Genomic DNA, 21,637 nt, shown 5'->3' on the forward strand with positions numbered 1-21,637 from the left:
GGGAAGGCTAATGTGATATTGGGGATGACGAAGGTAATTGTGCAATATTTCCCTCAGAAAATAACAGAGGTAAATTCAAGCTTACCTTGATGCTGAGCCTATAATACTGCTCCAAAATGATGGTCACGTTTGGGTTAATCTACTGAGAAATTATGTGTTTGCAATAGGGAAAATATACTCTCAAAAAAAATTAATACTTTGGATTTTGTTTCTGTGGGGAATTTTTTGTTGGTTTTTTTTGTTTGTTTGTTTTGTTAAACTAACACTAACTTCGTAGCAGTTGTGAAGGTACAGACAGGAAGTGTGTGCTTGAGCTCAGAAGTTTACGGAAGTCTTTGGTGTGCGGGGTCCATGCCCGCTGGAGTGGTCTCTGCAGTGGGTGTGGGTCCTCGTGGGTCTGGATGCAGCAGCTTGTTGCAGCTGAAAGCTGTTGGCAGCAGCTCTGCCCCTGCTGCTGCTGACACAGCCCAGGGAGCACATAACCCTCTGGTCATGTGGCCTTTGGCTGGGTCAGGAACATCCTGGAAATGTCTGTGTCATCAGGCTTAATTAATTGAACCTAAAACTAGTAGCCTTTTATCCTAAAACAAATGTCCCAAAAAACAGACCCCAAAAAAGATAGTGTGCAACGTTTTAAAATAAAAAACGGGGAAGAAGCACCCAACTGCTCCCGGTACTCTTAATAGCAACTATTGGCCTTGAGTTCCTATAGAACTAGTTCAGAGCCATTGCCAACGTCATTTTATCTTTTTTCCATTTACTTTTCAACTAAAGTTGACATACAACATTATAATAAGTTCCAGGAGTACATCCTAGTGATTAGATATTTGTATACCTTACCAAGTGATCACCAATATGATTTTATCTTATCCCAACAAAAGCTCTGGGAGGCAAGGAGAGGAGCCTCTTTGCCCGGGGGTCTCCAGCGGATCACCCGCCCTTATTCCCACACCCACAATCACCCATGAATAGCAACTCACCTCAAAACACTCCTGGGATTGCCACCACACAGCCTCAGGGAGATAGAGCAGCTGTGGTACCCAGAACACTTTACTGGGTGTGGAGTTTCCCCAGGAGACCATCAATTGGACCGTCCACCTATTGCGAACATTCTTTGCAGCCTCAGGATGCAGAGCATCTCTTAGAAAAAAATGCATTTGATTTCTGCTTCCCAGGCCTCTGAGCGCAGACTTCAGAGGCACGAGGCACTTGCCGGAGAAGGTGGGCAGCCCGTGGTTGAGTGGGTTTCATCCAGTCTACTGGTAGAAATCATTGTTTTCATTTCAAGGAACATGTGTATACAAGTAAATCCTGGAAAACCAAAATGGGTTTAAGGCTTCTTGCTAAATCTCTGGCTCTAGGAGAACAAGATTATATAATAAAACTTGATGAGCGCAGCAGGTATTGAAGCGTTAGAACCTCCTGGCCATGAAAGTCTCATCTGAAATTGCTTTTGACGCCCTTGAAATAATAAAACTTAACAATACAGCACTGTACAGTTTCGCTAGGCGCATCCAAGAACAACATTGTTTTATGCGTGATCACAGAGGCTGGCGCTGTGAGACAATTCCTTTAACGAGCGTACCTCTAGCCAGAAGCTGGAGTTACTCAGAGCCCTTTAGAAACCCCACCCATTGTTTCCAGGCATTCTGCTGGGCTGCTCCGGCCATTCCTGTGAATCCATCTATTCACCCAAATCTTAGGACCTCTGTGTGGACTTCCAGAATTCGCCACACTGACAGTTGAAATCCTTAGCCTCTTTGTGGGTTGCAGAATCAGAGATTTAAAATTTCTCGCATAACTTCTGAGGGTGCTAGCTCAACAGTGAACTAGTTTTCCACTTGCACACGTTCTCTCTAATGTTCAGGTCTCATCAGCGAAAGAGCATGTTTCTGAGCAGATTGGACAAACAACACAAAGCGCAGATGCCAATCTAGTGATACGTGCTAGTTTATTCCAACTGTACTTGCAGAAGTAGTTGCTATTTTAAAAATAAAAGTGTCCCTGAAGGAGCCGTGGCACGTCACTGTCACCCTGGGCGACCTGTGCTTAATTCCTTCCAGCGTGGCTGCCTTCTCGCTCGGCTCACCCGGGCACCACTCACACAGATCCCTGGGGCAGGTGGAGATGGACAGATGTCCTACCACTGTGGCCTGCACTTGGCCATGGCAGCAGATATGCATCAGAGACTGGAAATAAGGCCATGTCAGCTCATCCAGCGTTTGTGCTGGCTGCATCTGCGAGAGGAAGGGATTGGAGAGATTGCTTTGGCCTCTGAAGTCGGGGAAACATCAACAGTTCCTTTCCAGTTGGACCTGTGATATCTCCGCTGTGTGTCTCTCTTTGGGTGGGATGCGGAGTATGTTTTCGTTAGTCTGCTCTGGGACTAATTGGATCCACAACGAGTAGGGAATTGTTCTGCTCTGCTGGTTTCCACAGGAGAGGGCCAGGCACGCACTTGGACTGGGTAATGGCACGCTGAGCAGTGCCACTGGGGTGGCCTCAGCAAGGCTCAGATTCAGGGATGTGTAAGAAAACAGCAGAGCCATCTGCGTTATTTGCTTAAAATTCAGTGTCACAAAGGCTGTTGAGCACTTTTTGTGCTTGGGGTAGATTGTGCTGAGTTGCAGGAGCTAAAGAGATGGGTGAGAAACACAGTTCTTTATCTCAGAGAACAAGCCCACCCCTCACGGGGCTTTGACGCGAGCCCCAAGTACAGGCTAGGATGCCAGCCCTGGCTTCGGGGTCTACACTGCAGGAAGGCGCAGAGGCAGTTTGGAGGGGAACGATCAGAGAGGCTTAAGGAACCAGTAGGCTGTGAGGAGGATGAGCCTTGAATAAAGGGGTGTTTTTCATCATCAGAAGATCCAACGAGAGGAGGAGGAACAAAAGTACAAAAGTCTGGAAACACCAAGTGGGTGAGGGGAAGAGCAAGCGGTTCCCTTTGGGATTCGGGTTGAAAAGTCACGGCGGGAAAGGGAGTCTGGGTCAGGGCAAGCAGGGCCTTGATGGTCACTCCATCTTAGATTCCGGTTGGTGGGGAGGAAGGGCCCAAAGATCACAGAGCAGGGCCATGGCATTCAGGGAGGTGCCCACAGCGGCCAGGAGAGGGCACACAAGGCCCTGGACTGGCTAGGTGGGCACCCAGCATCAAAGGGAGGGTACTGGCCACTGTTCAGTGTAGAACTCTCTCTGGATACTGTTCACATCCAGAAACCTGACAGCTGTCTGAGAGAGAGACTCAAAGTGACAGCCATCTTCCAAGCTGTCACTTGAAATCTATACTTTAGACCAGGGATAGGGAACCTTTTCCTGCCAAAGGCCATTTGGAGATTTATAATATCATTTGCGGGCCATACAAAATTATCAACTTAAAAATTAGCCTGCTATATTTGGTCAAACATTTTATTAACTCACCCCTAACGCCTTGGCAGGGCCAGATCAAATGATTTCACAGGCCCTATCTGGCCCTTGGGCCGATGTTCCCCACCTGTGGTTTAAACTCATCACAAAGAACACAAATGAGATGCTTTTTTCTTTTTTTTTTAATTCTCACCCGAGGATATTTTTCCATTGATTTTTAGAAGGAATGGAAGAGAGAGGGGAAAAACAGAGTGAAATGTCAATGTGAGAAAAACACATCGATTGGTTGCCTCCTACACAAGCCCCAACCAGGGCCCGGGCTGGGGAGGAGCCTGCAACCGAGGTGCGTGCCCTTGACCGGAATCAAACCCAGGACCCTTCAGTTCAAAGGCAGATGCTCTATCCACTGAGCCGAACCGGCTAGGGTGAGATGCTTTTTAAGGTGCACGTGCGGTCAGTCGAGGATGAGTCCAGTCACCATTGTCCTTTCTCCCCCTAGAACAACCCCAGCAATAAACTGGTGAGCACGAGCAGCACGGTCACGGCGGCCCACATCAAGAGGTTCACGTTCGTGTGCATGGCCCTGTCGCTCACGGTAAGGAGAGACACCCCCCCCCCCCACCATGTTTTTGGAAAAGGAGAAACGATTATATTAAAAGGAGATGTCGATGTCGTGTATCCCCAAATGCGATGTTATGCTAGGTTAGTTAACAACCTCTTCAAAACATTTTACGAGCGATTGTTATTTGAGGAAACCATTGAATCCAGGAACCAAGGGTCGCGGTGTTTCTTGGGACTTCTTACATGCTGAAGGAAGGCGGACCTTGCCTTTAATTTTAATCAGACTCTTATCTTGCTGAATAATGTCCAGCCCATTTCTGAACATCTGGAGTCAACCGTATTACCATCCCTGTCCCTTTTCCAAACTTAACTGGTGATATTTTGATTTCCCCAGTGAAAGTTCCTTTCCTAATTACGTTGATACTGATGTCGCATATTTATTTATTCTCCATGCAACACGTATCAATGGAGCACCTACAGCATCCCACTCTCTGTGCCGTCTTCCCAGGCACAGCTGTGAGCAGGTGCCCCTCACACTGTGCCGCTGGCACAGCCTTAAACAGCACACGTCCTTCCTTTATCAGCTCCCCACGGCAGTTCAGATGTAGAAGATAATGCTCAAAAACATGGAGAAAACACGTACACGCACTGTAATCCGCAGCACAGGGTATATCATTTAAGGTTGTTTATAACACTTATCAACAGAGCACACGCACCATTTATAAACAAGCTTACATGGCAGACTGTGCCTTTTGGATGGAGACAAGAAGAGGATCAAAGGAAGTACTGGTCTTTTGAACTCTTGGTTTCCCTTTGTTGTGGTGGTGGTCCGCATTGCCTGTCAAGTCCTGTAGAAATTCCCCTTTTTTCTAGTACAATATGGGGATCTTGCTGAAATGCCCATGTGGGTGCAGTTCTCAGCAACAGTGACTGATAGCGGGACCTAAGGCAGTAAGAGGGATTGGGTTCCGCTGGTGACAGGGACACAGTAACTGTAGCCCTTCTTACCGTCATCACGAGAACTGTGTAGCTGGATGAGTCCTGGCAGTGGTCCTTTAAAATCAAGCCCTATGTATGTTTTAAACCTTTAATGGATTTTTTTAAAATCCACAGCTTAATATTGGATTCATTGATCCAACACCTGAGTAGATTATAACAAGGGCAACATGGGACAAAGAACCCATCACATAACACCTCTGACAGCTGATGACCTTGGGTCTGTCCTCAGCTGCCCGTCACTCTAACCCAGCCCCTCCCACCTATTTGTGTCTCATGAAATTGGTGGGGTGTCAGAAATATATTCCAGTGCCACCTGACCCGAGGAATTTCTGGTAGCATGCCTGTGCAAGTCAGGACAGGTTACCCCGTGCAACCCGGCTCCCCTGTGTTCATTATTTCTCTCTATGGTGTGCAAGTTTTTCCCTAATTCCCTAAAATATTAGCAAAACACAGAACAACCTTGAATCTGTTTAAGAGTCATTTAGGAAAAACAGAGAAGGTTTCTGTTGCAGGAACAGGCCTCAGCATTGGGAGACGGGTTAAATGACTGGGAGTCACACGTCAAGTTGGTTGGGATGCCAGGTTCTGTGACTTGGACCCCTTTCGCATAGAAAGCTGGAAGCTCTGGGTTGTTGCTGGCTCTCCTCATCTGTCTCCTTTCACTCCATTTAACCATCTTCCCACCGCTACAGTGAGTCCAAGGGGGAACTTGACCAGATTGGATTTGAGGATATTTTATCTCTCCTTCAGCTCACAGGCAATAATCTGTACTTCTAAATCAAGTACAAGTTTATTTTGAAATGACCACTATCTAAGATCTAGAAACATGTTTTGGTTTCCCATGTAGAGGGGTTTTTTTAATGTAGTTATTCTAATGCTACCTTCTGTAACTAGAAGTACCTGAGGGTAGATTTTCACCAAGAAATTAGAGGCTCAGAATCCTCTCTTGGAAAGGAACTTGGAGATGACCCATCATATTTTAGGAAAGGAAATGACTCAGGGAGGTTGAGTGACTTGTCCATACACCAGCTAGAAGCCAGCTTTGTAGGCTCATTCTTCACGCCCCACCCCCTTCCTCTGAACCACACGAGCAGGTGGTGCTGGTGGTGCTGGTGGTGCTGGTGGTGCTGGTGGTCCTGGTGGTGCTGGTGATGGAGATGGAGATGGTGATGGTGATGGTGGTGGTGGTGGTGTGTGTGTGTATGTGTGTGTGTGTGTGTGTTGTTGTCTCTTAAGGCCGAGAGGTAGGTAAGTCTGCTAGTATGCCATAAATTACATTGCTTCCCACACTAGGGTACAAGGTCTGAGGCTAGTGACTGTTACTACCTAAGGCTCTGGTTCTCTTTTTTTAAAAAAGTTAAAATACGGTTTTACTCTGGATCTTTGTGAGCTTTGCTTTTTGATGTCAGTGGGTGGTAAAAAGGGAAAGTGTGAATTGGCACTCAAATGTGAATCTTCTACTCTGATTTATATGGGGTGAATTGTGTTCACCAAAAATTCCTATGTTGAAGTCCTAACTCCCAGTACCTCAGAATGTGGCCTCCTTTGGAAATAGGATTAAGGTGAGGTCCTGGTGGGTTAGGGGGCCCCTCACCCAGTGTGCCTGGGGTTCTTATAGGCGGGGGCATGTGGACACAGACATGCACACAAACGCCATGGGAAGACTGGAGTTCTGCTGCCAGAAGACAGGAGATGCCTGGAACAGATCCTTCCGTGGCAACTGCAGAGGGAGCATGGCCCTGCCCACACCTCACAACTGTGAGGCAATACTGCCTTTTGCTGTGGTTCCAAACCCCCGTTTTGTGGTACTTGTTGCAGCAGCTCTAGCAAACTCATACACTGATGTTTCTGAAAGAAAGGGATCTTGTCATTTATGGTCACATGGATTGATTAACCAGACATAACTATTCAACTGACTTATTTTCTTTTTAAATCCTCCATTTCGTGATTCTGTAAGACACCTCTTTTATTTTATTTCCATATTCTCCATGTAGTCGTCTGAGTGGAAGATTTGCTTAGACATGTGTTTCACGTGGTACAGCCCTGTGCCCACACTTAGATGCTGAATTATATCTTTGCGAATGGCTTTGTGGGGGGCGGTGTAATTGGCATCATAGCATCCATTAGAAGTATTTGTGCTAGATTTAAGTTACTTTGCTTTTTTGGTTTTATTCTGCTTTCCATTAGTCAAATAACACAATGTACCTCAGCCAGGCCCTTGCAGAACCCACTCACTGTTAATACTGAAAAGCCAAAACAGCCCTCAATTTTCAGGGAAGGGTTTGGTATCTGGCAGTCACAAACTGTTGTGCACGAAAATGGCAAAGTAACAGTGGGGATTGACTCAGAGACATTCAGGAATTTTATTTTATTACTCTCTATGGCTTTTTTTTTAATCATTTGTCTTCGTCTCAGCTTAAAGACAGAAGCAGTCTAGGCACATTACAGCGTGTAGGGCCCAGGCCTCCTGACAGTAATCACAGTATGAGTCGGGGGCCAGACTCGCTGTGGTGCTCGTGGCGTCTCGGTTTCCGATCTCAGCACCTGCTCACACCCCCATGTGCGTGAGGCTCTGACCACGAGCACGCTCCCGGTGGCCTGAAGCTCTCTATGTCCTATTGACTGACATCAGGCCAGCATGCGGGGAGTCAGCAAAGCCCAAGCCAAACACCTCCAAAGAGTTTTTGTAAATGTTCTCAAATACATTAAGAAACACCCAGTAGAGGAAGGTCCATCAGGTATTGTGTTAAATGAGCGTGACAAGGACACAAACACCCAGTTAGCATGCTAAGTGGTCATTTTGTGTGTTTAATGAAGCCAGAAACCATTAGGCCCAGGAACTAAGGAAAACAATCAAAAAGCCACCTGGTCCCACAGAGGTATTCCTCCTGGCTGACAAACTACGAAAGTGACCTGGAAAGTAAAGTTGCTGTTTGCAGAGTGACCTAGGGCCTTTGCTGAAAACATTTCTTATTTTTACCCTAATGAGTTTGTTACTGCATTTCCAGCTCTGGGTCAGACGGCCCACTGGTTCCGGCACAGAGAAATCAATACGAGTTGTGCCTCGAGATTGTTCTGGGGGTCTTCCCGGACCTGCTTCTGTCTTTAAGTTGAACAAGGTTCGGAGAACCAGGACGTGATGCTGAGAAAACAATAGTGCCGAGAAAACCTACTCACCTTTAACCAGGTGCCAGGAGGTTTGCAAGAGCCTGTCTGTCTCTGAGAGGTGGCACTTAGCCATGTGGTTTGAAGAATGAATTGGCCTTTACAAAAAAAAAAAAAAAAAGATGTTTCTAGAAAGCCATGGTGCACCCGCCAAGCCAGTGCCTCTGAACTGATGCCCTGCATGCCCCTAGGACTCTTGTGGCACCTGACTGCCCTCTTTTATTTTAAAGGGTTGAGAAGAAAGGGCCAAAAAAGAGGGATTTAGCTCAAGCTTGAATTTGGGCCCACATAGCACAGTGCTTATGGATGTGGCCCTTGAAGCCCCAGGGCCTGGGTTCAAGCCTTGGCTCCATCGCCCACCAGCTGGGTGGCTCTGGGAAAGTCACTTAAACATACCAGCCTCGGCCTCCCTCGCTGCCACAGGGGGAATAAGAAGACCCATCTTTTAAGACTTTAAAAAGAATCGATAGCTCACATAGCACCAGGCTTGGTGTCAGCAGCACCAGGCTTGGTGTCAGCAAAGAGCGGGCGCTGTCGCCTAACATTCCCAGAGCCAGGGCATTCCGCGTGAGGGTCAGAATCTAGCCCCTGCCTCCAGCCCCGGTGGCTCTTGGTAGAATGGATGCCAATGGATAACGTTTTCCTCCCTGAGGCCTGGGAAGGCTCTGGACGTCCCATCACACCTTCCTGTCTGTAGCCTCCAGTCCCAGGGGCAGACAGTGCCCACTCCAGTGGTCGGTTGTCTTGCTAATTTGAAATGTCGGTTCCCCACAAGCTGCAGTGAGAGCTGAAAGAGAGAAAGTGATGTATTTAGGCATCTGGCTTAGACATCCCATAGATCTGTACACACCAACCAAATTAGAAATGCCAGCAAAGGGAGATTATAAGCCACACGTGTATGCATTAAGATGTGATTATCAACGCCTGGGGCTGTGGAACAGACACTTTCAAAGAGATAGATGGTGCTGAGGGGTTCCCTGTTTACAGGCACAGCTCTCCAGAGAAAGAACACATACGTATTTATTCCCGAAGTCATTCTACACATGCCTGAGCCCCTGCGATGCCCCGGGCTCTGGGACCACCACAGTGAAAGAGATCCACTGGCTTTTTTCTTTTTTTATTATTTTAATTGATTTCAGAGAGGAAGGGAGAGGGAGAGATTTCTTCTCTCCCATCATTGATGTTTCTATCTCTCCCTCTCCCTTCAATGATTCTCTCTCATCATTGATGTCTTTGACCAGCTGCCTCCTGCTTGCCCCCGACCAGGGACTAAGCCTGGGGAATCGCATCGTGACCTCCTGGTTCATAGACTGATGCTCAACCATGGAGCCATGCCACCGGGCCACAGGCTCTTTTCTCACGGAATTTATAATCTCAGAGAGAAGACAGGCAATAAGCATGCACGGTGGAGTGTATTAGTTTCCTGTGGCTGCTGTGACAAATTACCACAAAGCTGATGGCTTAAAACCGCAAATTTATTCTCTCACAGTTCTGCAGGCCAGAGGTCAGTTTAGGTCATGGAGCCGAAATGAAGGTGTCAGCAGTCACACTCCGTCCAGTGACTTTTAGAGAAGAACCTGTCTCTTGCCTCCAGCTCTGGTGGCTGCGTGCATTCCTTGGCCACCAGTGACTCCGTGACTCTGTGACTCCCATCTCTGCCTGTCTTCACATCCCCTCTTCCTCTCTGTGTCTGCATCCAACCTTCCTTTGCCTGGATCTTAACACAAGGACATTTGTGATGGTATTTCGGGCCCACCCACACAATCCCAGCTAATCTTATTTCAAGACCCTTAACTTAATCACACCCGTTACCATATAAAGTAATGAATACTTGTGCTGGGGACTGGGGGTGAATATATCTTTTGGGGTGGCCATTATGCAGTTTGCAACAGAGAGTCATAGGTGCTCTGGAGAAAATTAAGTGAAAGAAAAAAGGGTGAGGAAGATGCCCAACAAGCTGGTCAGGGAAGGCCCCCTGATGGGACACATTTGCAGGTAATCGGATGTCCGGGAGCCCAGCAGCCCCGCACTCCCTGTGTATGTATTCACGACCCGCCGTGGACATGCACCCCGATTTTGAGGGCACCTCGGTGCATATTCACCTGCATTGCTCCACCCCTCCTTTCTGCTCGGGCACTGCCTCCATTTCTCTCTCCCTCTCCAGTTTCAGCCTCTCCCAACTCACTGCTTTAAATATATTTAAGGCTCCCAACCTTTAAGAAAATTAAAGGAAACATAAAAACCATCCCTTTTTCCGCAGGCAGACTACTAGCACATTTCTCCTCTCCTTCCTTCTAAGGTCGCTCCTTTAGTTGGTGTTTTTGCCCATCTCCTATCTCCTTACGGAGCTCACCGAGGGCCCCACTGTCTCATTGCCCAGCTCCAGGGGCCCCGTCCGGTTCTCATGTTTGGGGTCTGATGCAGCCCACTCCTCCATCCCATGCTCATGCCTTGCCGTGTGTGACACTGTCCTCGGCTGGCTTTCCTTTTCTCTTTCTGATTTTTCCTCCACAGGCTCCTTGGTGGAAGCCCCTGTTCCTCCCTATGAGTGAGCCCCAAACTCTGCCCTCCTGACCCCTCTCCCTGCAGGGCCTGGCTGAGGACATGGTCGCTGTCCCCACGTGAGCGGCATCTCCTCCTGGGCCATCAGGCTATATCCGTGAGCCCCCAGCTTCCCGAGATCAGGCTTGTCTGGGGGATTAGGTTGGAGGTTGCTGGAAGGAGAGGAGGTGATTCACAGACAACACAGCGGATGGCCTGGTCACACCTTGCCTGCCAGGGCCCTAGAGGCGAAGAGGACTTAAAACGTTTTAGTTCCAAAACTTCAGAGTCTTAGGCCTGAGGGCCCAGGCCAGCAGGGGATGAAAGCAAAAGGCGGCCATCAGAGAAGGAGGCAGGCAGGCTCTCTCTGTGACTTACTGAGATAATCCCCTTCCGTCAGGTTCAGCTCATCCTAAAACACCGTTATGCTGTTCCCACTGGCACAGGGACCCAGCCTCAGCTTCCTGCTGCTGACCTCACCCATGAGCTGTCACCCAGCCGTGGGGCAGGGACACCACAAGCCTCATTCCGGCCGTGGCCGTGGGGCCACACCGACCCTGTGTCTCCAACAAGGACGGCCTGTTTGAGGCTTTGTTTCTGCCGGGCAGCGGCCCCACCCCCGCGCCCCGAGACTGCCTTCTCATTGTTCCCAGGATCCGGCAGAAAATGACTCTCTTGTGCATTGGGGGGAGGACAGAAAGGACCAAAGGTAAATCAGCTGAATTGAAACCCTCTCATCTGGCGCCTCTGGGAGCATCGTGTGGACCCCTGGGCCCTGTGGGCAGCTTTAGACACCCCAGATACGTGGAGGGAGCAAGGCTTCTAGTCCCCAAGGCCGGGTGGAAATCCTGGCCCCACCCTTTCCCAACGGGGTGCCCTGGGCCAAGTCACACAGCCCTTCTAGGCCCTGGTGACCCCTTTGGTAAAGGAGTAGAAAATCCTGCCTCTCTCCCAGGATTTTATGAGGGTTAAATGAAATCACCAATGGAAAGTTCTTGGTGTGTGATCATGGATGAGTTCCCTCCTTCCCCCGGGCCCTCTGCCCCCCTTCACACTTCAGTAGCCCAGCATTCACTTTTTAAGTCATCATTACCGCAGATTTGAGGGGTTGACTGGTTTGTTCAGGGGAACTCAGAGGAGAGTAAAGCAATTAAGAATGGTCCCCAAAACTCTACCTAAGCCCTGGTGATAAAAAGGCAGTACAGATCCACAATGCAGTCTTAAAACAGTTAGCAAGTGGAGGAGCACACCGTGATGTTATGAGCAGGCTCCAATTTTTTAAAAGTAGTTTTAATTGTGATAAAAACGCACCTAACTTAAAACTTGGCACCTGGGCCATTTCTAGGTGTGCGGGCAGTATGTTCACATTGTTGTGCCACTGTCGCCGCCAGCCGCCGTCCATCTGAGGAGCTCTTTCCTCCTGCAGAATTGGAACTCTAGACCCTTTGAACACCACCTCCCCGCCCCAGCAAGTTCCGGTTTCTGTTAACAGTCAAAGAAAAAGTAAAGGCTAAGCAGAAGCTGGATTGGAACCTTCTAAATATTCTTCAAATCAGAGTAAGAATAGGAAAGAATTAAACATTCTGCAAATGGATGGAATGGGCAGAGGTTTGACAGCTGGAGCGCCCACTGCAGGCTTGGTGTGTGGCGCCCCCTGCTGTTGGAAGTGTGTTTTGGCCTTCCTAAGAATTGTGCGGCTTAGGTCAGAAAGGAGCACTGAGTGCTCTGACCAAGTGTGCCTGTTTGGCGGTTTTATTAAATCTAAATGGCAGTTGGGGTGATTGCGCTTTCATATTCTTTAAAAATGACTGTTTCTAAACCGACATCTGAAAATGTTAACTTTTTACCATTAGATGTGCTATAATAGTGGTTTCGTCAGCTCCCTTATGAAGCTATTCCAGATGGATGTGTAACGGTGGTTATGATGGTCAACAAGCCACATGCAGAATACTAAGTACCACGAAAACACTGTGCCAAGCGCTTACCCAAGCTCCCTACTTTAACCGAAAACAAAGCTCTGTTTTTCTTAGTAGTCGACAGAGTTTACTCCATCTGTTTCAGCCCCATAAAAATTTTACCTGCCTGACCTTACGTAAAAAGTCCCCTGCATCGCCTCTCTGTATACTATTGCAATAATAGTATATATTGTAATCCAATATGCATTATATATTATGCATTATAATATATATTATTATATTTATATAGATATAGATATAAAAGGCTAAGCGACCAGCCAGCCAGCTGACCAGCTGGTAGGTATGATGCACACTGACCACCAGGGGGCAGACGCTCAATGCAGGAACTGCCGAGTGACAGCAACTTTGCAGAGTGCCCTCTCACACTCTGGGACCCCTCAGGGGATGTCGGACTGTCAGCTTTGGCCCGATCCCCGCAGGCCAGGCTGAGGGACCCCACCTGCCAGAGGGACCCCACTCAGTTTGCAGACGCCCTTCGAGCCCCAGCACCGCCCCAGGTGTGGCCGGCCAGAGAGGGACTGTGGGAGGTTGGCTCCAGGGTGTGTCCAGCCCGTCTCGCCCAGTCCCGCCCCACTGGCCACCTTCTAATTAATTTCCTTTCGAAGGGCACGAATCCGTGCACTGGGCCTCTAGTATTATAATACTAATGATCCTTCCTCAGAAAGTGCTCCTTACCTGTGACGTTCTCCCGTGCTGTTCCTCGGTTTTCCTGCCCACCCTCCTGGCTTGTTGCCCAGCCCCTCTCAGAGCATGGTCAGCTCTGCAGGGCAATAGCCCCCTTTCTCTGGCCATCAGGACAGGCTCACTCCCTGCCCCTCTATCATGCTCCTCCCCAGAAAGTGGGCTCATTGGCCTTTTCACACGTTAGTAGACTTTAGGGATTTGCACTCTAGTAAAATGTCATATTGTTTTCTTCAGAATTGGGACTCCCCTGGTTCTAAGAGTCATCCTAATGGAATGCCGTGTCATCAAGGGGGATGTGGTGACTTCTGATGGGCTCGCTGTTACCCTTAGGAGGGCTCTAGGGAGGGACCCCATCTAGCTCAGCTGGCGGTCAGCACGTGAGAGTGAGAAATCATGGACAAGACAGGCCGGAGGGTCCCCAGAGGGCAGCCAAGCGTCCATCCTGAAGACAGAGAAACACTCACATCACTCTCTTCATACCCCACACGGGTCCCTCAGCACATCCTGTTAGCACTAAGTGCAGATACCTCCAATTCCACCATTCTCCACCTCCTGATGACCCCAGGCCCTCTCCCTTATGTTACAGTAGCCCCCTGGCAGGACTTCCTGCTTCTGCCCTGCGCCCCCACCCCCATAGTCTATCCTCACCCAGCCTGTCAGTCAAAATGGCAAGCATCACATCTCCTGCACCTGCCACCTCCCATGATTCCCATCTCTCTGGGACCAAAAGCTGGAGTCATAACCAGGACCCACAAAATGCTGATGAACTTTCCCACCCACCCACCCCCCTGCCACCTATGTGCAGCCAGTGCAAGTTGATGCTAAGAATCAAAGGCCAAATGGCAGTCCTGGGGTGTACATCAGCTCTCTCTCTCTCTCTCTCTCTCTCTCTCTCTCTCTCAAAACTCGAGCAAGGTAGGCATGTGTGATATCTGGCAGTATTCTGCCTTGTTCAGGCCCCTCCATCCATGGGGAAATCAAATTAGTGTGCCTTGTGTGGAGTGACACCAGGCGCAGTGTCCCAAGACGCTGTCTGTGAAACCCAGCTGTCAGCCCTCCCTCTGAGTCAGGACTTTGCACATCCCTGTCCTAAATACTTATTAAGATGGACAGATACAGGGGCCCCTGTTATTTTAAAATGTGTTGTTGTTGTTTTCTGGAAAAAAAAAAAAAAAAGGAACACATGCTCTTTGTGGAAAACAGGGGAAAGTCCAAAGAGGAAAATAAAATCAATCCTAATCTCACCACCTACAGACAGCTCACTAGTAGCATTTTATTCCGGAACCAGGAAACCTTTTACAGTAATGATAGTAAGACCGGCTGGTCCCACTCACTGTGCCCCTGGCAGGGAGAAGCATCTGTGGGGGTCATGGGGCCACAGACACGCTGGTGGTCTGGTCATCCGGTCATCCGAGGGCTAAGGAGCTGGCACCAGAATGTAAATCCACTGACTCACCATCTTGCAGCCCCAAGCCAGGTTGTAACCACCTCTTTGTATGCGGTATTGTTGAGGGTTAACCTCAGGTTTAGGCAGTGGAGACTTAAACCCAATTAAACAGTTGTTGAACTTTTGTTACTAAGTAAAGGCTCCAAATAAAAACGATGCCCAAGGCTGGCTATTTTAATTCATAACAGCTGCATACATTTCACTTCTTCTAACTGCAGGGGACAAGACTCTCTGACTGTGTACTAATCCTGATTATTCAGGGTAATGGCGGGAGTGTAGGGAGCTCTGGAACTGCGTCGAAACCAGAGCTCTTGGCAATGTTCCCTTGTGGGCTGGAGCCCTCTCCCTTCATCAAATGCTGATGGAGACAACTGGCTTCTTCGAATCCCACATTCTTGGGAGAGAATCTGAGACTGTCCCAGGGCGGGTCAGAAACAGACTCTGGGGGAGGAGGGTCCCCCTTCTGTGGGTCTAGTCACGCGGATTCAGACTGTAGCATCTCAGATGGGGCGTTATTTCTGTAAGGGCTGGGACTTGCTTCCTCCTTAATGCACACTGTAGTCCAATTTGGGGACCTTAATCTACGGTAAAACTTAGTCATCACTTAGTTCATCGTTATAGGGATTTAGACATGAAAGGTTAAATGCCTCCGATGTGGGACAACTCCATACAGGTAAAGCCTGCTTAACGGGTTGCTTCTAAGCATACATTTCACTAAATTACTCATTGATCTGCCCGCCCAGACCATCACTAGAAATCTGACCATGGCACATGCACTAACCAGAAACTGCACGGGAAGGCTGTGAATACAAGGGCTGCAGCCCAATGGGGGTTAGTTTCCAAGGAGGCTAATGTGATGAAAGAAAAGAGATGCCAGTGATCATGAAGGCGGAAGGTGTGTCTGGAATGGACTACACTTTACGAGCGATGAATATATGTTGAAATGCCAATAAATGTTTCAAAGTTCAAAGTAAAAATTTCATGGTCAGTGTCTGGTCCTCAGAAAAAGAATCACATCGTCTGTCAAATAAAAGGGTGGGTCATAGGTTTTCTCCTGTCTTCCTTTCTTTCTTCTCCTTCATCACCTTTTTATTTCAGAATTATCTTAGGTTTACAGAAATGTTGTGAAACTAGCACACAGTTCCCACACACCCTTCATCCCTCACTTTGCTGTGGTTCATTTGTCACAACTGAGGAACGAATACGTGACTGAACTGAACTGCACAGTTGATTCAGGTTTCACTAGCTTTTCCCTCACAGCCCTTGTCGTCTTGTCTCCTTAGGCCCCCTCTGGTGTGTGAGTTCCGCAGACTTGGCTTGTTTTTGAGGCATTCCCAGTTTCAAGGAATGCCGCTTAGGTTTTGTGTAAACGTGCCTCAACTCGGGTTTGTCTGAGGTTTTTCTCGTGGTTAGAGGGGGCTTTGGATTTGGGGAGGAAGATCACCTGGGTCAAGTGCGAGTCTCGTCACATCAGGAGCACGTGCCATCAACATGACTCATCACTGCTGATGTTGACCTTGACCACCTCCCGAGGTCATGTTTGCCAGGTCTCTCCACTGTGAAGGTACTCTTATCCCCTTTCCAAGCCGAGTTCTCCTTGGAGGGGAGTTGCTATGGTCAGCCCACACGTCTGGATGGGAAGAATAGGTATGCTTCACCTCTCTGGGAAGGGAGTATCTACATGAATTAGATAAAATTCTGGGCCAGAGATCTGACCCTATTTGCTTATTTATATCAATATTAGAGGCCTGGTGCATGGGATTCATGCACTGGTGCGGGGGCGTGGCCTGCAGGGATCGGCCCGATATGGGAGTGCCGCTCATCCTGGTCAGCCAAGTGGCTATGGACCCACCCTTTGAGCGGCTGCTCCCACTGTGGGAGCATCGCTCATCCCAGTCAACCAAGTGGCACTCCCACTGTGGGAGCGCACTGACCACCAGGGGGCAGCTCCTGCGTTGAGCGTCTGCCCCCTGGTGGTCAGTGCGCATCATAGTTACTGGTTGACTGATCATTCTGGTCGTTCTGCCGTTCGGTCACTGGGCTTTTATATATATATATTGACTCGTGGGTATTTATTGTGTATTCTGTATTCAGTACTACAGTATTTATTTTGTTGCTGAAATTGTTCCAGCTTTGCCCGTGGGGAATGCTTCCTGCTGGGCTCTTGTGTCCTTTGACATATTATTCCAGGCAGATCTAGAAAGGGCCATTTCTCCAGGCAGCGCTGGTTCCTTCTATTGAAAAATAAATAGAAAAACCAAGATCTGGGCACTGAGTGGGTGGTTCTATGCAGCTGGCTGCTTCCTAATAAGATAATATTGACAGCAAGCTCTGCAGCAGAAAAGCCAGCCCTGCAGCTGCTCTAAGGAACAAATCACGTTCATTGTCAGGAGTTTATTAGGTTTGTTTTCCTGGTTTGGGAAAGTCAATGTCGTTAGGCTCTGCAAATATTTGAGGAACACAGCATGTCATGGTCAACTGGGCGGGCATGTTCTGGGCCAAGCCTCCTCTGGTGAACTCATTCGAATGACACTTTCCTGAAATATTCTGTTAGGTTCACTTCTACAGCTTCCTGTCTTCTGAAACCGACCGGTCACCTTGGGTCTGGTTGTTAGCTGGGGCTCCACGCGTTCCTTAGGGAACGCTGACCTGCAGAGGGGAACTGCCGCTCTTAACCAGCGCCGGACCTATTGCCATGTTGCAGATATTCCTCTCTGGGCAATGCAAGAAATAGTCATGTTTTTAGGGACTTACTGGCAGGCAAGGAGCATTTTCATCTGGAAGCATGGCAAAGGCAAAGGGTCAAATTCAGAGACTTCCGGAAGAAAAAGAAAGGAAGCTTCGATCCATTACCCGTAGCATTCCTTCGCTTTCAGTAATGACCTGTGATTGCTCGAGCCCCAGGCTGACCGGGTTCGGCTAAGAGGCCCACCTTCTAAGTGTGGCGGACAGCTCTGAAGAGGCGCCTCAGGAGCATGTGGCCTGATAGGGGCATTCAGGGCACTCTGGGCACAGATAGGTACCAGACAGAAGAGAGTGGTTCAGTGGTGCCACGTTGAATCACACTGTGGCATTTTAGAAATGGAATATCGAAACCACCCTCCTGGGAAGCTCTGTTAGGGATCCATCAGACCTTAACATTTTGTTCTCAGGGGCCGCTGTGGTCACCAGCCCAGGTTACTGGGTATTTTTGTAAATGTCTCGAGTGATGTGGGTGTGCTCACTATGGTCCTGTCTTCCAACTGGACTCCGAGGTCTTCCAAACGCCTCGGGGTGCCCATCCCCCATGCAGAGAACCCAGAGAGGGGAATCACCTGGCTTTGCCACAGACGCTGGCTGCACCCTCCTCTCTGACATGCAATGGCTCCCTCCCTTCCCCTCGGGTGTTGTAACTGAAAGGCCATTGTGCAGTGATTTTGCAAAGCAGAGAGATTGCAACAGGAGACATCGCCTCACGTTCAGGTCATTGCCGGCTACGGAACACACACATGGCATTACAGTGATTGTCCTGCAAACTCTCATTTTTAGCAGAGCGTAGTCCTCCAACCACGGAAGAAATACAAGGTGGCTTACTCTTCGTGGGTCCTGAGGCACAGATCCGGTCCGGATAGTTCCCACTGCCCTGCTCAGTGCCATTTTGAAGTTGCGACACGAAATTGTCGCCATACCTGCGCTGTAGGCGTGAGCGATACCTCACTGTTTCAGGCTGGCGGCTTTGCCGTGGGAAACGATGACAAGGCCACTTGTCCAGGGCACACGGTGACAAAGCCTCTGAGCTCCGAGTTGTTACATCTGAGGAAGTATTTTTGCCTTTATGTCAGAGATGGGCTGTAAGTACGGGCAGCAGGCACTAGGGTTAAATGATGTCATTTTGGAAAACCCCTGAGATATTTATTCTTCCCAGATGCTGAAAGAGATATGGCAGAATTAAAGCTCCATTGCAGTTAGCAAGTGAAACATATACTAGATTCTCCCAGGTATTTTTTTTTTAAATATATGTTATTGATTTTTTTACAGAGAGGAAGGGAGAGGGATAGAGAGTTAGAAACATCTATGAGAGAGAAACATCGGTCAGCTGCCTCCTGCACACTCCCCACTGGGGATGTGCCCGCAACCAAGGTACATGCCCTTGACCGGAATCGAACCCGGAACCCTTGAGTCCGAAGGCCGATGCTCTATCCACTGAGCCAAACTGGTTAGGGCGTATTTATTTTTTAATATTTCAACATGACACAGTAAACAGGACCAGCCTAATTCCAGGAACCCTAATTAACCCAAAGCCCAAAGGGTGTTCTAGTCTAAAATGTCAGTGTTCTGTTTTTGCACGACTGTCATTCACCTTCTAACGTATTCATTTTCGTTTTAGAGAAGAATCGCTCTCTTGCACCGTCAGGAAGGGAGAGAATTATTTGGGAACTGGTGGGATTTTTCACTCCGCCTTTCCCCCGCCCATTTCAGTTCCCACTTTCTCAAAGGGGTTCCGTGTCCAGAGTTCCCCACTTCATGGCTGTGGTCTCTCATTCTCTGAACTAGACCTTGCAGGCTTCCGGGCCTGTGGTTAATCTCAGCATCGCTGTTTCCGTCTCGGCTGGCCGTGCTGATTCAGGCGTGCTGCATGCATCCAGATGCTTTCAGGGCACTTTTCATTATTGGGTGAAAGCTGTAAAAACTGTGTTAATAGACATGTTCCCCCTGAACGGACTGAGCTGGTTAGCAGTCCAGCTAAGCCTTCCGTGGGAGCCCACTGGCCCCGCTCAGTGGCCCGCTTCCCCACTCAGTGCGTCCCCATCTGCCCCGCTGCCCGGGCCCCTGTGGGGCAGACGTGGCAGGTGGGCCTGGGCCTGTGCCAGCGGTGAGAACGGGGCAGGGTGATGGCAGCCTGAGGACCGGTATGCCAGCCTCCTGCTTGGGCAGGTCACCCTCTCTCCGAGCTCCTCGGCATATTAGACTGCCTGGCTTCCTCATTCCACTCGCTGATGCCTTTTCCTCACAACCTGGCTCCCCCCTCCCACCCCCCCAGCTCTGCTTTGTGATGTTCTGGACCCCCAACGTGTCCGAGAAGATTCTGATAGACATCATCGGCGTGGACTTCGCCTTCGCAGAGCTCTGTGTCATTCCTTTGCGGATCTTCTCCTTCTTCCCCGTCCCAGGTAAAGCAAAAGCAAACGAAAGACAAGTTCCTCCTTACCGCACCCCCTCTCCCCTCCCCGCCCCCTCCCGCCCCGGCCCGCCTGGCTCAGTCTTCTTTCTTTGGAAGTGTTTGCAATCGTGTCCCAAACAAAACCGTAAATCTTCACAGTGGACTGGAAAGATGCGGAGACATGGCCCAGTAGGATGAAAGTTCATAACACGACGCCTACAGGAATCATCGGTTTCTTAAAGGAGAGCGGTTGCAAACACGGGAAAAAGAAAGCAGACCCCCAGGGACAGCGTGAGGAGTTCAGGGGCAAAGAACTGCCACGCACCCTGATGGTGGTGGGGACGCGAGTCTAGGCCTGTGTCAAAAGCCTTAGATCTGTACATTCAGAAGTCGAATTGTAGGTGTTAATTTCAGGAATAACATGGGGTGAGGGGAGTAGCCTATAAAACCTGGATCCATACAGGGAAAGAGAGGAGCTGCTGGAGACAAGAATCTGGGGGCAGAGCTGAGGCCAGAGGGCATGTGGCCAGAGAGGAGAAGCCCACAGCCAAAGCGGAAGCCAGTTGGAAAATTCGCAAACCGGCAGAGTAGTGTGAGGTGTGCCATAAGGGAGGAGGTTGTGCTTTAGGAAATGAGAAAAGCGGGCTGCAGAGCGGTTGCTTAGTATGCTACCCTGTCTGTAGTATGTACCACCCGTCATGTATGCCTGGGTGTGCTATGTTCAGGGTAAGTGCCTGCCTGTCTACATACCATTTCTAGAGGTAACTCACCAAAGGGCTAACAGTGCTTGCCGCTGGGAAGCGGGACAAGGGCCCGGGGAGCCAGGCCTGGAGGAAGACCTTTGTGCTATATTCCCTTTCAATTCTGTACCAAGTGCATGTTGTTTCCTGTTAAAAACGTTATTGCCCAGAAATTCCACCCCAGTCAGTGAGCTGAGAAGCCAAAATCTACAGAGAGCCACAGTGAGGTAAAGAAACGGGCCATGGAGCTCGGCCAGCCCTGTGGGCCCGCCAGCCCCAGTTGTCCCTGAATTGCACAAGCTGCCCTGCTTAGGGGCCAAGCACTCCTGGAGGCTGGGTCCCTCGGGTGTCACCTTCTCCGCTGTGGCAGACATGGAGGGATGGAGGATCAGGGGTGCAGGGGAGGCAAGAGCCTGGGGAGCCAAGCTTTGGAAGGCGACGCCACCTAGAGGTGCTGCCCTCACAGTGTTGCCTGGAGGAGGGGCTGGAGGTCCAGGAGACTCCGCCTCACCTGTCATCCTAAGGGCTTCCAGAGGGTCCAGCTTCCACCTGTCTGTGCAACCTGCAGGGTGTGGGCCAACCGGATTAGCCTTCTACCTGTGCGCCCTCACCTTTGCCCTTGCCCAAACCGACGTGTGTGTCTGAGCCTCTTAAATACAGCCCTCCACTCTGGGCCAGCAGGGCACTCCGTTAGACCAGGAGGACAGCAGGTCTTCCTCCCAATGGGCTTCCTCCCTGGACACGAGGTTTTACTCCAGGAGTGAGCACTTCCTTAAACGCCCTCCAGTTTGAGGTCAGACATCAGGGCACTTCTTGCTGACAACTGTTTTCCTCCAAAACCAAATTCAGGCAGCAGTTCACATGTGTTTCTGGAGCCCTCCATGGCTGGGTGCCCCGCCCTCCCGCAGTTCCCATCTGGATGGGGAGACGGGGCGAGGTGTCTGTGACACACCCACCTGTCAGAACAACAGGGACCTGACAGGGGCAGGAGGAGGGTGGTGACTGAGGTTTCCGTGGTTGG

General features: G+C 49.6%; 1 protein-coding gene across 2 annotated transcripts in view; it reads left to right on the forward strand.

The window, feature by feature from the left end:
• Positions 1-21,637, forward strand: part of ANKH (ANKH inorganic pyrophosphate transport regulator) — a 115,875-nt gene that overhangs the window by 91,033 nt on the left and 3,205 nt on the right. For both annotated transcript variants that reach the window (XM_059694761.1, XM_059694760.1), the window contains 2 exons: positions 3,863-3,958; positions 19,757-19,886. In XM_059694761.1, the coding sequence (XP_059550744.1) occupies positions 3,863-3,958; positions 19,757-19,886 (226 nt within the window). The remainder of the gene's footprint in view (positions 1-3,862; positions 3,959-19,756; positions 19,887-21,637) is intronic.

Source organism: Myotis daubentonii, chromosome 4 (genome assembly GCF_963259705.1).
Source record: "Myotis daubentonii chromosome 4, mMyoDau2.1, whole genome shotgun sequence".
Taxonomy (NCBI): Eukaryota; Metazoa; Chordata; class Mammalia; order Chiroptera; family Vespertilionidae; genus Myotis; species Myotis daubentonii.